Genomic DNA, 15280 nt, shown 5'->3' with positions numbered 1-15280 from the left:
CCTGAGGTGCCTTGTGCTTCTTTTAACAAACAAGGCCTCCGTTGCTTGTTACTTTTTTCCTTCATCTAAGAGATGAAGAAGATATGCCGGGACTAAGGTATCGATGACTAAATGCCCCTAGGAAGGGCCACACGCTGGGAGGAGGCCCTCCTCATCAAGTATGGTCACTGCCTTGTAGGTTATTTTCTAACTGGGGACTGCATGGCCTGGAGCCCTCTGCCAGTCACCTGCTGTGGGGCAGGGCTTCAGGGTCAGGGCAGGAGGCTTGACGGACCTATGGCTCCTTCATGGGGCTCAGGACCCCTCAGTACCTTTGGGGTGCCTGGGACAGTGCCAGATCCCGTGGTCTCTCGATCTGAGGCAGGAGTTACCCACGATCCTCTAAAAACAACTACCCCCAGAAAGCCAAGTGTCCTCCAGGTCCCTGTGTCTGTTTGGCTCTGTCCATCCTTTCTGAAAAAGCAGTACGGAGCGTTCTTGAAGCCGGCGTGTGGAGGCCTTGATACAGGTGTGGTTACTTAATAGCCACATCCTGAGCCTCCACGCAGGACACAGCATTTACCCATTCAGTCAGCGTTCGGCAAGCTCCCTCCTGCAGGGCCAGGTGACACTGCACACGGGAGGCCCAGCAGGGACCCTGACCGGAGGTCTGCTGTTCTGAAGCTGTGAGAATAAACAGGATGTTGTTGATGATGGAGATGAGGGGGCGGCCACCCAGCTGTGCAGGGGCTGGAGGAGCCGGAAGGTGTGGGCTGAGCGCGTAGTGGGGGAAACAGGGGTGGTCACAGAACCGCTGGCGTGGGGGAGTGGGCTGCCTGGACTAGGTAGGCTAGTTCTCCAGTGTGAACGGGTGATTTCTGTCCTTTGTGGAAGTGGGTCTTCCATATCTTCAGGTGACTGGCTCTGAGCAGACAGGAGGTGGATGGCTCCCACCCAAAGCCCACCTCTGTCGGTGGGAACAACCCCTGCCTCCAGCCCTCATCAGTGACTAATGGCCCAGCACCCGCCCCTGCCAGGGCCCTAATGCAATTCCACCTGCGTCAGAGTCTCCAGCCAGCGCCTGAGTCACCCAGGCTCCCAGGAGAGGACACACCGAGAGGCCGCGCGTCCACAGCACACGCTGCCTCTCGGCTCGGTGGTACCGCTGGGAGATTAAACACATTCGCTTGGAGAAAAGCAAAGAAACAACGTCTTCTGCTAGGCAGAGTCTGGTAGCTAATGGGCCTCCGAGAGCTGTGTACAATCTAAACTTTTTATTAAAAAGAAAAAAAGCTCTTTTGCTCTCCTGGGACTTGCACTGTGAAATTATCAACCGCACGAGCTTTGCCGCCCTTTCAACGTGACTGCACATACAGTGGAGAACATTAATTTTGTTTTGTTTTGCTCACAGCCAGGACTAGGCTCTTCCCTTCTGCCAAGGAGAATGCTCCTGGGTCTCTCTCGCCAGGGTGGCAGGGCCTGGGGGTTCTGAGGCCCTGGCCTATGCCCACCACTCCTTTCCTTGCTGAAAGAGACTTTCTTCCATCAGCTACCTCCATAGTGGGCATAGCTAACGGAGCCTAGCCCAGAAGCACCCTCTAATTTACCATTCCTAGCCAGGTGGCTCAGGACCCGCTGAGCGGTACCAAATGACCTTCCCTGGTACAGCAAGAAACCCCTACATTCCCCCCTAGAAACCCCTGACCTCTGGATCCAGAAACCTCATGCCAACCCCCTCTCTGCTCCCACATGTCTCCACGTGGAAGCTACAGAGAAACTGCTTCAGTTCCCCAAGCCAGGGAGGCCACAAGTGGTCTTTGACTTTCACCAGTCTCTGTACCCTCGAGTCATCATCTGTGTTCTGAGGCCCTTTTCCACCAGGCACTTCCGACCCCACGGGGAAGATGTGGAGTTGGATTTGCATTCTCTAGAGGGTAGATATGAATAAATCGAAAGCCTTTCTAACACTGATCAGCATGTACGTGGCGACGGTGGGTGGAGGATGGAAAGGGGTGTTGTTGTGGGGAGGGGGAGGCACTAATGCTGGTCTTCTTGAGGTGTTGATGTTCGGTCTGAGACTTGAATTAAAGAGCTTGGGGGGAGAGCCTCTGGCAGACGTCCCCAGCCAGCCCCACTGTGATCTGAGGTGTAGGGAACTGTGGCCGAACTCTGCAGACAGCTGTGTGGGAGGCAGAATAGAGGGGTGAGGGAGCTGGGATTTGGGAGGGCACAGCGGGCGGGGCTTCACCCATGCTTTGTTCTTCTCTCCCACATGCCTTTTCTTTGGAACTATAGTCCCGTTGGTTGGCTTTAATAACCAGTGAGAACATTTTTCAGGCTGTTTAACTTTATTAAAAGATTTAAATTTGATGATGAACGTTGGCATGGTTGCTTCAAGCCTCAGAGAGAGGCTCTCTCAGCCATGGCTGTGTCCTCGACACCTACTGTCATCCCCACAGGCCTAACCTCCCTCCCCACTGCCATGTAACCCAGGACTGTAAATAATCTGATTATTTCTTGTACTTTGGTAAATACGCCAGGAGCACTCGTAGCTGTCTGGGACCCACAGAGAATATTAACTTGGTGTTCTCTCTCTTCTCTTCTCTTCTCTTCTCTCTTCTCTTCTCTTCTCTTTTCTCTCTCTCTCTCTCTCTCTCTCTCTCTCTCTCTCTCTCTCTCTCTCTCTCTCTCTCTCTCTCATGGATAATAAGTTAGAGCAGTCTCCTTGGCCTGATTGAACCACACACAGTTTCAGAGGCCAAGGGCTTTCCTCGGCATGCATCATTAGCCTCATATAGGATTGTTCAAGATCTGTGATAAGAGACACGGGTGGGAGGAGGCAGAAGGAGCTGGGAACAAGTGGCTCACAGTCCTGAAAACCCTTGAGCCCACTAGGACACCAGTTAATCTCGCAGTGTGCAGATGAGGCCTAGGCCTACGAGCAGGGTCCCCACCGTGATGACAGCCCCCCTGAGCGGATGAGAACCCGACATATTAGCGTGGGGACTTGGGAGGCCAGGCTTGCTGGGTCCCGTCCCCAGATGCTGTTGCGCAGCCTCGTGGCCCTGACCTCCCCCTGGGGCAGCCCCGAAGATGCTAGCTGTGTTCCTCTCTGTCTGTTGACAGCAGTAGGTTCTGGAAGGAGATGCGGGGCTAATTACAGAGCACATTGTGCCGAAGCTATCATTAGTATTAATTAGTTTCCAAAGGCAGAGATGCACTTTCCTCTGCGGACCGTGCCCTGCCTGGCTAGCCCTAAGCTTGCAAGAGCTATGCGCTATGCGTGGGCGAGGGAGTCTTAGAGGCCTCAGCTTGCGGGGAGAGGCCAAGGTCTCAGCTCAGATCAAGCCCTCTTCCCGTGCTCTGTGGCCCTGGAGGACCGGGTTTATCCGTGTGCTGTGTGGCCAGCTTGAGGTCTGACTTACAGAAGCAAAGGCAGATGCCTGAAGATGCCAACAGGCAGAATTCAAGAGTGCAGCTGGCCCCAGAGAGACGAGCCCTTTGCCAGAGAGCGGAGAGGCACTGAAAGCCCCCAGCGGCATCTTTAATTCATGCCCTGGCTGAGTTTGTATTGTTAAATTCAAATTAATAATCTCTACACCGCAACCCAGAACCTGGCCAAGCAGCAGGAGGCACCTTGGGCACCATCCTTGGATGCTCTCTCGGTCTCAATACCCAAGGTGAGGAGGAGCCAGTAAACCGACACCAACCACGACAGGATTAAAACTAGCAGAAGGGTTTTAGAAACAGCATCTTGCAGCCATAGCCATGGTCTATGGTCCTGGCTTTGTAGTTCTGGTGAGCGCTGTGGGATGCAGGCGAAACTAGAGGTGGCAGGGCCATATGTTCATCCAAGACAGAGCCACGGAGAAGGGCTGTCCTTCCCCCATAATGCTCCGACAACACAGAGCCAGGTGGGTGTCTGTGGGAGGGCCATACAGCGTTCGAGGGGCTCCCATGGAAGTTAAAGGCTGATGTTATAGCCATTCAGAGAAGGCCAGTTCTTGAGTCAGGAATAGCAAGGGGAGAGAGATGACAGGAAGACATGGGGTCCACCCAATGGGGGGTCTCTGCATCGGAGGCCATTGCCGTGAGGGCCTGGGGGCCCCTTGGGCCTGCCTCTTGCAGAGCATCAGGGGGGCCTGGAAGGAGGTAGGGCGTTTCTCAGGAGTATCAGGACTGGACCCATCTGTGGGCCTCTGTCCAATGAAGAGCAGGCTTTGCCCATGGGGGTCTTGTTCCATTTTGAACAGCTCATACTCTACATGTGGGAGCCTGATGCCCAAGGGCAGGCACCCGTTGGTGGCTGTGACATCCCTCTCCGTACCTACTGACCAGATTCCTGGGCCACCACAGCTGCTTGGCTTGGAGAAGTTGAGTATGTCTGTAGTGCCCCGGTCCATGGGGGTCACGTGGGCCCGCGTAACCACAAACGTCAGCTCCGTGCCACCGTGGACTCTAGGGGATGGGGTGCCTCTGGAGTAGTGGCCAGCCGCAAACACCGTGAAGGTAGGCCGGCGGCAGGCAGGGTCGGAGAAATGGTGGTAGCACCCTTCCCAGGAGCGTTTGCGGTCATCAAAGCTGAAGTGCCGTGTGAGGAACAGCACCGCAGGCCTTGCCTCGCAGCCCACGCTGACCCAGTGGCCACCGAGGCGCAGAGGCAGGGTTGGCCCGGAAGGCAGGACAGGTGGGCGGTGCTCGTTGGAGTGGGCGAGGAGGCTGCAAGCCGGGCAGGGCCGAGTGTGGTGCTGCCAAAGTTGAAACAGAGTGGTCAGGCAGCAGGGAGAGCAAGGCATCAACTGGAATGGTCTCCCAGTGCAGGGCCCCAGGACTAGCCAGGTGCACGTGAGACCCACTCACTGGTTGTCCTCTGTCTTTGCCCTTTGGTGCTTAGACTGAGAAGGCAAAGTCGCCCTCTTCCCCAGAGGCCTCAGCCCAACCAAGGCCTGAAGTTCGTAAAGCAGCGTCCAGACCTGTCCCTTCACTCCCTCATACACAGCTTCCCCTCCCACCTTCCCTTCTGCGCTAGACAGGAAGTTGCAAAAACTCTCTAGGCTGAGGTCCTGATGCCCCCCCACCCCCAGGCTCCCCGTAAACACACACTTGCTGAGTGGACAGAAAACCTGCTGAAGTCTAGGTGGGTTAGGTCCCCAGATTTAGAAGAAGCCCTGCTCTGGTTACTCGCCTGGCCCATCACCACCCTTGCTTCTTCACATGCTAAGCTAGGGGTTATGCTGAGCCCCTTCCTGCAACCATTTGACAGAGGACAGTGAAACTCAAGGCCCGGTGGCCTGCCACAGTTGTCTACAGTTGCACACAGCCCCCTTGGGACCTGTCCCAAAGCCGACTGCAGTTTGCAAGTCCTCTGTACGGGGAGCACCAATGCCACATGGTTATTTTTGTTTATGTTTTTGGTTTTTTTTTTAATGTATGGTGTATGTGTGTGTGTGTGGGTGGTGGTGAGGGTGTATGTTCCTGTGTGTGCAGACACACGTAGAAGCTTTGAATTGACAAGGGGAGTCTTCCTCATATAGAGTATCACCTTATTCTGAGGCAGAGTGTCTTAGATGAACCCTAACTTGTCAACAGGACTCGTCTTCCTGGCCTGCTGGTCCTTACCTCTGCTTGACCTTGCTTTGTAGCCCTGGCTGGCCTTGTACTCCCGATTCTTCTACCTCTCCAACGTGCTGCAGTTAAGAGCACGCATCCCCCATGGCCTACACCCAGCATTATTACAACAGACAAAACCAGTTGCACTGGAGGCCAGGGATTTGCAGGACTCCTCTCTTAACAGTGGTTTCTTCTGGCTTTTGATTACTTTTAAGTCACCCCAGGCTCGGATCTGCCAAGGTGAGTCAACACCCATCAACAGGAAACACTGAATCTGACTGGGTGGAAGTGGCCCGTCTGTATTCTGGAGTGAAAGAGTTTAGTAGAGGCTGAAAAGGAACGAGAGAGACACCCCCCCCCCCCCGCTTCTCCTTCTTTCCTTAAAGGGAGATGCTTTCCGGAAGTCAACGCAGGGCCGCCCTCTCTGGAAACTCGACGGCCTGGGATGGCCGCTGTTCAGCGCAGACCTGAGAGCTGGCAGACAACCCTGTTCCCACTGCTCCTGAGGGAACAGAACTGAGGCCTGAGTGGCAAAGGCAGGGGGAGGACATTTTTTTTTCTCTCTTGTTTGGACTGCCACCTTCTCAAAGCTCTTCCTGTTAGTTCTTATCCCTGCGAGGAGGAGGAGGCTGGCGTTCTATTACCACAGCACCTGACCCCATATCAAGTTTTATTTCTGGATATTATTCTTATTCTTATTGTCTCTCACTATTATTTCCGAGAGAGCCCTGCTATACCGCTGAGGAGGCCGAGTTCAAACTCCGGGCAGTCCTTTTCTGCCTCTGCTTCCATAGGGCTCAGATAACAGGTGAGCCCCATCAGGCCTAGCGGCTGCTGGGGACATGGGGGGGTGGGGCGGGTTCTGACCCGGAGGACAGGAAGACACTTTGAAACGCTGGTAAATGGTGACAGACTTGTTTGTGATGGATGGAGGGGGCAATGGCAGTTAGCCGGAGTGTTGGTAATTGGGAGGCCGGCTGATAAGAGTTCCCTCTAATTTAGGCCTTTTAACCTACATTCTGAACTGTGCTCACACTAATGTGTATCGACAGGGCCAAATGCGCGGCATTGAAATAATACGGAGTAGCTCTTTCCTGCCACACTCACGGGGACACACGCGTGACCTCACATGGGTATGATGCCTGGGCAGAGGGACACTGATGGGCTGACTGGTCATTTGGGACAAGTGATTCAGGGTAGAGCAGGTGGGCGAGGAGGGCAGAGAAGGCATTTCCTGTTCGGGGGCAATTAAAGAAGATGACACAATGCTCCTGTCCCCATTGAACATCTCTAGAGTGTCCTCAACAGAGGTCAGAGGCCTATGTGCCAACAGACAAAGCCACCCCCCCCCCAGTCTCACACTTGCCAACTTCGTACTGGTGTGAGCCCGTTCCGCCATTTCTCCCATGGCACGTACCAATATCTAATTAGGCCCCAGAGGTGACGCCTGCCTGGATGACTGTGGTGGAGCACGGACTGATTGATTAGTATTCTATATCCAGGCGATAAATTTGGGGATCAAATTGGTTTTTAAATTAACTTCTAAGAATGTTCAGTATTTACCATCTGGTTTGGGTCGTGGGCAAGGCTCGGGCCCCCGAGAGCAGAGGCGCTATTTGGGGATTTGACTGCAGCATTTCCTTCTCTCAAACGACCTTCCCCCCCCTTCCCCAGGAGGGGGTTGCAGAACAGACCTTTAATTTAATGTCTGCGCATCTGGCGCTGGTCTGCGGTGACATCTTTCTATGTGTCTTGTTTCTCAATCACTTTTCCAGCCTGTGGAGGCCACCGGGACTGGCCAGGCGCAGAAGGGAAGGGGCAGTGGCCCCTGAGCTCCTCTCAGGAGAGTGGAACCGGTTAGCCTGTCATAGTGTCTCTTGGAAAAAGGAGGTGGCGGTCAGTAATCAACTCACCTCCTCTGGATTAAGGCCTGAGCAGTATAGGTGGGTTGCCAAAAGGGATTCATTTTGAAAGAAACTTGAGTCTCTCTTTCTGCTGAGGGGTCTTCCTTCTCTGCCTCCCAGACCCTGGGTTTTGGGGACACTTAGAAAGTGTAAGGAAGGCAGGTGGGCTTGGACTCTCCTCACTAATGATCACCCCCCTGGGGGGGGATTCTGACAAGCAGTTGCTATGGGGGGGGGTCCGAAGTTGCCCCAGCTGGCTTTGCAACTGTGTACAGTACACAGTAGGCACTCAATGCATGCTTCGTGATGGCTGGAGGGCTCAAGGTTGGGACAGCTCTTGAGAGATGGCTGAATTCATTCTTCCCTCTGTCCAGTTGTCTGTACTTGGCTGTTCGGTTGGTTTTTGAGAACTTCCTGCCTCTGCCTCCAGAGTGCTAGGATTACAGATGTGAGCTACCATGCTTCATCTGACTTCCAGGAAATAAACTCGGGGTACGCGGGTCAGGAGTTCCTGGCCCAGAGTCCTAACCTGCCTTCATCTCCACTCACAATGAGCAGGGTTCTCCCAGCGTTCCAGACATTGCTCGAATCACTGCTTGGCCGTGAGAGTGAGGAAGGAACTCCAGTCGTCGGCCACCCTGTGTCACAGCTTCAGGGCTGAGACTGTGTTAGTGGGAGTGGCTTCCACTTAAAGACAATGCCTTTCATATTTTAGTTTTGTTTTCTTTCATTTCTTTCCCTCTCTCCTCCTTCTTTCCTCCTTCCCTTCCTTCCTTCTTCCCTTTCTTCTTTTTCTTCTCCCTCTCCTCCCCCTCCTTTCTTTTCCTTTCCTTTCCTTTTCTTTTTTCCCCTCTTTGGGTTTTTTGAGAGAGGGTTTCTCTGTATAGCCTTGGCTATCCTAGAACTCACTCTATAGACCAGGCTGGACTCAAACCAATGATCCTCTTGCCTCTGTGTCCTGAGTGCTGGGTTTAAAGGCCTGCATCACCACTGCCTGATGCCTTTTAAATTCTCAAAAAGATTTTTCTCAATGTTTTTCTGAGGAGGATTATCAGGTATTACCAGAGAGGGTCTCTGCATGGAAAACGCCACTGGCCCCACTCTCATACTGACAGCCCCATCCTTTTATAGTCTAGGGACCGCGTGGCGCTTCCTTACAGTTGAAGTTGTATGGCTGCCATAGGGTCACGTTGGAATCTCATGGAGGGGCTGATCACGACAGCTAGAGCCTCGCTATGATGGGACAAGCCCATAGCCACCAGGCATGTGTTAGAAATGAGGACCACATTTAAAAAAAAAAAAGTCATATACATTTAATCCCAGCAACTTGAGAGGCAGAGGCAGGCAGATTTCTGAGTTCATGGACAACGTGGTCGACAGAGTGAGTTCCAGAGTGAGTTCCAGGACAGTCAGGACTACACAGAGAAACCCTGTCTCAGACAACAGCAGCAACAGCAACAACAAGAAAGAAAGAAAGAAAGAAAGAAAGAAAGAAAGAAAGAAAGAAAGAAAGAAAGAAAGAAAGAAAGAAAGACAGACAGACAGACAGACAGACAGACAAAGACAGAGAGGACCACGGTCTTCCCATGGACACACATGTTCACAGAGGCCCAGGTCCTCATCCAGAGTCCTAACCACGCCCCACCTTTGTTTCCACTAAGCTTCAGTAGTGAGAGGTAGCGCCCATTTCCCACCTCCACCTCTGCTCATTATACAAACGCCATAATGTGTGTGGAGTTTGATACAACACCCCATAACATCGACACGTGTGTGAGTGCATGCACGCACGCACATCAGTGGTTTGTCCGCTGGTCACCAGTGGCCCCCTGGCTCCCGTAGGATGTCACTAAGAGAGCCACACAGCCCCAGCAGTGTTTCCAATGCCTGTGCCAACACTGTGATGCCTTAATCCACATGCCAGACCCCACGCTGGGCAGTGCCACAGAACTCCCCTGAGGAAGTGCTTAGTGCCCTTGAGGAAGTCACAGGCAGGCTCCCTAACAGCAGAGTAGGCAGGATGTTAGGGGGTGTGCAGAGTGGGGAACAGAGGCAGCAGGTAAAGAGGACCAAACAGGAAGAAACCTGCCTGAGACACTGTGCCCTGCGGGGACTGGTATGGGGTCTTCCAAGAATCAAGAAGACCAAAGCCAGGAGATTCATGCTGAGAAAGTCTAGGCTAGGGAGGGTAAACAATGGTATTCTTGACAAAATTCATCTAGCCTTGCAGGAGCTGAGACCAGAAGGCTCAAGCAGAGGTAACAGAATGTGCTAATGTCCTGAGGTTAGCTGGTCAGAGCTGAGGGCAGGGGTGAAGAGGGGGCAGACCCTCAGCAGGACCAGACCTGCTGGGCTGGGTGCCCAAGCACCCCACAGGGCTCCATACTCACCACAACACTTTGCAGGGGGCTCTGGTAGCCGGTGGGACGGTAGTGCTGTCTCTCTGCCCAGTCGGTGTGGACATCCCCAAGGAACAACTCCTCGACTAGATGAGGTGCCAACCCAGGCTGCTGTTGGATGTGACGTTGCAGGCACAGCAGACTGAGTTCGTGCATGCTGAAGCCCAGTGCCACCATGCAGTCACCTGGGACCTGGGAGCTCAGAAGTTCATACAGTGTCCCTGGCAGCCAGGTCTGGCCTGGGGGCAGCCGTCCTGTGCAGTCCTGACCAGCCTGGGTCTGGTTGAGGCGCCTGGCTATGTCAAGCAGGGCGTGGTGGCTGTGAAAGACTATGCCCACCTTGTGCAGATGGTAGTCGGCCTCGGTGGCACCCGGGGTGACCCAGGAGGCCTGGCGCAGATGAACTTTGCCCTTGATGAGCAGTGAGTGGGTAGGCTGCTGGCAGGAGGGGTCCCTGTAGTAGAACTGGTAGGCTCGGAAGAGGTGGTTGGAGTAGAAGGTGTAGGAGCGGGTGAGGAATTCTGGCCCTGGGCGGACCTCACAGCTGCCACGGAAGAGATGTGTGTTGAACAGAGAAATGAAAACCTACCTGGATGTTCCCCTCTTTCTTTTTTTCTTTTCTTTTTCTTTTTTTTTTTTTTTTTTGGTTCTTTTTTTTCGAGCTGGGGATCAACCCAGGGCCTTGCGCTCCTAGGCAAGCGCCTACCACTGAGCTAAATCCCCCAACCCCTGCCCCCTCTTTCTGAGCAGAGCTTCCACATCCTCAGCCTCTTTCACTGAAGCCTGGGCCCCATAGCCTCAGGTTCCCCAGAGGGGTGGTGTTGGAGGACTTCTCCATCTTGTGATCTTCATAAATGCTCTCCAGTTAATTCTCCTCTGGTCAACCCTGGTGGTCCTAACTGGGGCTTCTGCTACTGTCTACCACTCGATGTACATAGTCTCTTCCCTGCTGAGTCCCAGGAAAGGAACGAACTGACTCCTGGCCCCACAGTTATAGCCAAGGATAGAGAAGATTCTCAAGGCCTCACTGTTGTGGGTGCAGGGGACGTCCTCCTTCCCTGGCGCCCACCTGGATTGGCCTCTTAATATGGATTTCATACTTAAGTTGTTATCGTCCAAGCAGAAAATGGCTCCCATCTTCCCTTCAGGCTCTCTGCTAACACGACGGAGAAAACCTCCTCTGAGACCTAATGAGTCTTAAGCCCTAGCTTCCCTTTCTCCCAGAGAGAGCAGACGCGGAGGCTGAGATGGGCCGTGAATCTAGAGGGAACCCAATTATGTGGTTTTGTTTCACTGGGTCTCTTCACGGTTACTTCTTATTTATGGCGAGTGGCTGTTCCCTGCATCCACAGCGATGCTGGGCATCCTTTAAAAATAATTACATCATCACACTGTAAATGTGTGCCGTTCACTCTGTGCCGATGATGCCCCAATGAGGCTGTAAAAGTGCGTGGCTACGTTTAAGTAAATAAAAGTAACTTGGTCTGAAGAGAAACAGTAAGTGGCTAATAGACCAAGCTGTGGCTACAGTGAGGGAAGTCACGCTGTACGCTTTAGAACAGCTCCTGGGCGGAGCCTACTGACCCCTTTCTACACTCTCAGAAAGCAACGTGGCCTACTTGGAGAGTACAGTGGGACTTTCTAGGAAGAACATTCTAGAAGTTTCTTAGAAGTGTTCCGGAGTGTTCCACAGGCAGGAGCAGACAACCCAGTGTTCCTTCCCTCTCTGTGCACTCAGTGACCCTGCTAGGGAGCTGCCTAGGTCCCAGTTGGGCTGAATGAGGTAGGGCTGCAGCCCAGAGCCTGGGAAAAGTGCTAGGAGCAATGTGGAGAGCCTGCGCCCTACCCCCTCCCGGCACCCAAAGCGCTAGCAGATGTTTGGCAGATTTCTACATGAGCTCAGGAGGCATGTGGCGGACAGGGAAAGTTCAGTCCTTGACCCCAGAATGGAATGGGCTGAGGAGAAGAAGGGGGGTGGGTAAGCGAGGGAAGCCACACTCCCCCTCAGCTCTCACTCTGGGAGGGAGAGCGACCTGAGGCTTCCCACAGACGAGGGAGCTGCCCCTGCAGTGAGGTGGGTGGCTACAAGGCTAGGAGGACTGGGTGGGAACCTTGAGTTCTCTCTGCCCAGTCACTTCCTGCCTCTGGTCTTTGAACCAGCTGTGCTCTCTGCCTGACCCATCTTCCTGTGGATCTCAGAATGGGGACTTCTCTCAACCAGATGTCACCATCCCCAGGAACCCTCCAGGATGTTTGTAGCCCTATCCTGGGTTTCCGCTTTGCAGCACAGTTCAGTGCCATGCTAAAATCTACATCACAGAAGTCCCCGTTTGCTTCTTTAGCACACGCCCTACTGTGCACCCAGCCCACCAGCTCACCAGAGGCAAGCCTGAGTGTGTGTGTGTGTGTGTGCATGCGTGTGTGCATATGTGTGTGTTGCGTGTGCGTGCATACGTGTAACAGGTCTGTGTGTGTGTGTGTGTGTGTGTGTGTGTGTGTGTGTGTAATGGGTCTCTGAGTGTGTATCATTCAGTTTACCCTTGTAGACTGGACGGGATGCTTGACAGTTCCGTGCTCTGGGTGCCAGGCCCAGAGGGTGAGAAAGCAAGCATTAAGGTTGGCGGGCAGCCTCTAGGGACCCAGGAACATTGTCTCGACCTCACAGAGGTCAATGCTAAAGCTCAGAGGGAGATATCTCCCACCCAGCCCAGTAGTGCATGGTTGGGAGCTTAAGGGAGTCTTACCTGGTTGAGATCCAGGGCCCAGTGAGGAGTAGGAGTGGGACCACAGTGATGGGCGTACCCTTAGGCACTGGCTGCTGACACTGGGGCTCCCAGTGTAGACAGCCATCTCCTGAAGTCCCATCCATTTCTGTGGTGGTAGCTGTAAAGGACAAAGAACCTGGTCAGAGATCCAAGGTGCCATGTGTACCGCCTGGTCCGCCTGCTCTCCCTGTGTGGGGGTTCACAGCCCACCTCAGGCCCCAGAGACCCAGATGCTTGTTGGCTGCATACAGCAGGCTTGCTTGTCCCCTTCTCTCTACGTGGGACATAGACCAGGGTCTAACTCATTGCTCACTGAGTGCATGGTAGGAGACAAGACCCTGAGTGGGAGAGCAGCTGTATAGACTGTATCCCAGCAGACCCTCTTACCTAAGCCTGGCCAGGAGCCAGCACCACATGGAGGGAGGTGTCTGAGGATGAACGAAGCAGCAGGGGTCTTTCTGGTGACCCAAGGATAGACTGGCAAGGGCATGGGGCGGCTCCCCACAGCTCCTAGCTTCTGCTCAGAATTGAGTAGCAAGACTTCAGCTAAGGAGCTGTAATCCCCCTCAGAGCTGTCATCTCCAACTCAGAAGGACAACTGATACAGCCCAGATGGCAGGATGCTAGTGTGAACAGAGTCCAAGTCTTACAACAGTGACTGTCCTCATGGTGACCTCTGACCCCGGCTGCTAGCAGCTGTATCAGGTTTGCCAACCCAGCCCTTCCCACTGAGCCTGGGGCCCAAGTGGATCGGGAGGGGCTCAGAGAGCCTTGGCCAGCCGGGGCCTCCAGGGAAGGCTGCGGATGGGGTAGAGAAACTCTCCCACGGTATGTTCCCATCCATTCTCCACAGCAGGTTCCCAGGTTCCCAGCTGGGCTTGAGGGAAGGCCAGGGGGACCCTATTTTACCCCTCAAAGCTCTATCTGCTATACACTTGGACCCCAAATTCCCTGTGCCTACAGTCTCTCAGGAAAGCTTAGGTTCCTGGGATCTGGAGTCACACGCCGAGTCTCTGGGGACCCCGTCACTAGCTGAGAAGGCGGAGTGGTGTAGTTGGCGATGGTGGTAATGGTGCCACAGATGAAGGAAGGATCCAGGTGGCTTAACAGTTGTGCCCTGCAGTCTTTGCAGCTGTCCTAGGAGTCCGGTGTGGCTTGATGGCTCAGCTCCGTGGGTTTGTGGCCCTCACCAAGGAAAGCCAGAACTGGAGCCTTGCTTGTCGGATTCAGGTCGGACAGGGTGACTGTCCCTCATCTGGGTCACCGGCGAGACACTGGGGGGCTGATTTGGAGACCCAGAGTGCAGGGTACCCGTGCGAAGAGTAAAGATCTGAATGTGACCCTTGGTCCCACTGATCAATGGAGTTGTTGACTGTGGTCAGACAAGTAGGAGAAACAAAACCGGACAGCCAGCCGAGGCCAGGTATCTTAAGGTGGGCGCACTGTCACTTGGGGAAGCAAAGGTGAGCTGACCAAGGTCTTGCATGATAGAAGATGGGGTTTTCAGAATTGACCTGGCACAGTACCAATATGACCTGAGCCAGATCATTTTGACAGGACCCCATTTTACCCCTCAGAGCTCTATCTGCTATACACTTGGACCCCAAATTCCCTGTGCCTTCAGTCTCTCAGGAACGCTTAGGTTCCTGGGATCTGGAGTCACAGGCCGAGTCTCTGGGGACCCCGTCACTAGCTGAGAAGGCGGTGCATGGGCATCCCCGTTGAGCCCATGAGTCCTGAACTGAGACAGACCTGTCTGAGCTGTCAGCTGGAGAACATTGTGGCGCTTCTGAGGCACAGTCATGGTCGGAAGCTGCTGGACTCTCTGGATTCAATTCTGCAGGTTAATTTGAACATCACCAGTGTCAGTGAAACCTGTCGCAAAGTGTTGATTTGGCGAACAGATGGGGGCAAGGAAGAATCCGGAGGGGTCAGCCTTATTTGCCTGGTTGGGAAATGAAGCTTGCATTTCACGGCGAAATAGCACTCGGGCTCTGAAAATTAGAGAGTTGTTGTCTCCATGAATCTCTGGTCCTTGAAGAGATGCTGTCTCTGTTGGGAAGGCAGCCATCACACCCTCCCTGAAGGCACCGAGAAGAGATGTCACGCTCTGTCACAAGGCTCTCGGATGCTATTTCCCCCAAGTGTGTTTTCGTTTATGTTATTTTTCTGTGAGGAGTTAGGATTTAATTATGTTAGAAGACTATAATATATAGTCAGACCTCTTTGTCTTCAGAACACGGATGTGCGCACAAAGCCCAGCACAATGGAAGCCTTTGTGAAGAATCTCCAGAGGCCGGCCATGCTGGTTCCCCATAACCTCAATGTAAAGGTTGTTAAAGAAAATCAACCACCAACCCAACTAATAGTTAGAAATAGTCTCTCGACGCTGCCCTTCACAGCTCTGGGACAGACCTCGATTTTCTTTTCTTCCTTCACCCCGCTTTCTTCCGTCTCCCCACAGGAAAACCTTAACTAGATGAACCACTCCCGGCAGATGGGGCCATGGCTGGGTCATACAACTCTTTGCAGGGACCTGAATGCAAGGACCAAATTGATTTTTATCAACCATGGATTTTTAATTAACAGTGGTGTCCACTTTACTGCCGTTCAGTATTTACTGTTT

At 53.5% G+C, this 15280-nt stretch overlaps 1 protein-coding gene across 1 annotated transcript; it reads right to left on the bottom strand.

Moving 5' to 3' along the window:
• Window positions 1–3697: 3697 nt before the first annotated feature.
• Window positions 3698–14458, bottom strand: Apcdd1l (APC down-regulated 1 like). Its single transcript, XM_032902642.1, has 4 exons — window positions 14407–14458; window positions 12634–12772; window positions 9881–10433; window positions 3698–4727 (listed from the first exon to the last, which is right to left on the bottom strand). Exons 1-4 carry the CDS (start codon window positions 14456–14458, stop codon window positions 3957–3959), a joined length of 1515 nt encoding a protein of 504 aa, XP_032758533.1. The 3' UTR covers window positions 3698–3956.
• Between the last annotated feature and the right edge of the window lie 822 nt (window positions 14459–15280).

Source organism: Rattus rattus, chromosome 5, assembly GCF_011064425.1.
Source record: "Rattus rattus isolate New Zealand chromosome 5, Rrattus_CSIRO_v1, whole genome shotgun sequence".
NCBI lineage: Eukaryota > Metazoa > Chordata > Mammalia > Rodentia > Muridae > Rattus > Rattus rattus.
The sequence above is the reverse complement of the archived record's forward strand: the minus strand, read 5'-3'. Positions and strand labels throughout refer to the sequence as shown.

What these genes read in the sequence shown, in the direction of transcription:
- Apcdd1l (XM_032902642.1), bottom strand. Translation starts at nt 14,458, where the DNA reads ATGACTGTGCCTCAGAAGCGCCACAATGTTCTCCAGCTGACAGCTCAG. An exon ending in CCAGCTGACAGCTCAGACAG is followed by an intron (nt 12,773 to 14,406) that starts GTCTGTCTCAGT and finishes TGTCCTTTACAG; the next exon opens with CTACCACCACAGAAATGGAT. An exon ending in GGGCCCTGGATCTCAACCAG is followed by an intron (nt 10,434 to 12,633) that starts GTAAGACTCCCT and finishes CTTCCGTGGCAG; the next exon opens with CTGTGAGGTCCGCCCAGGGC.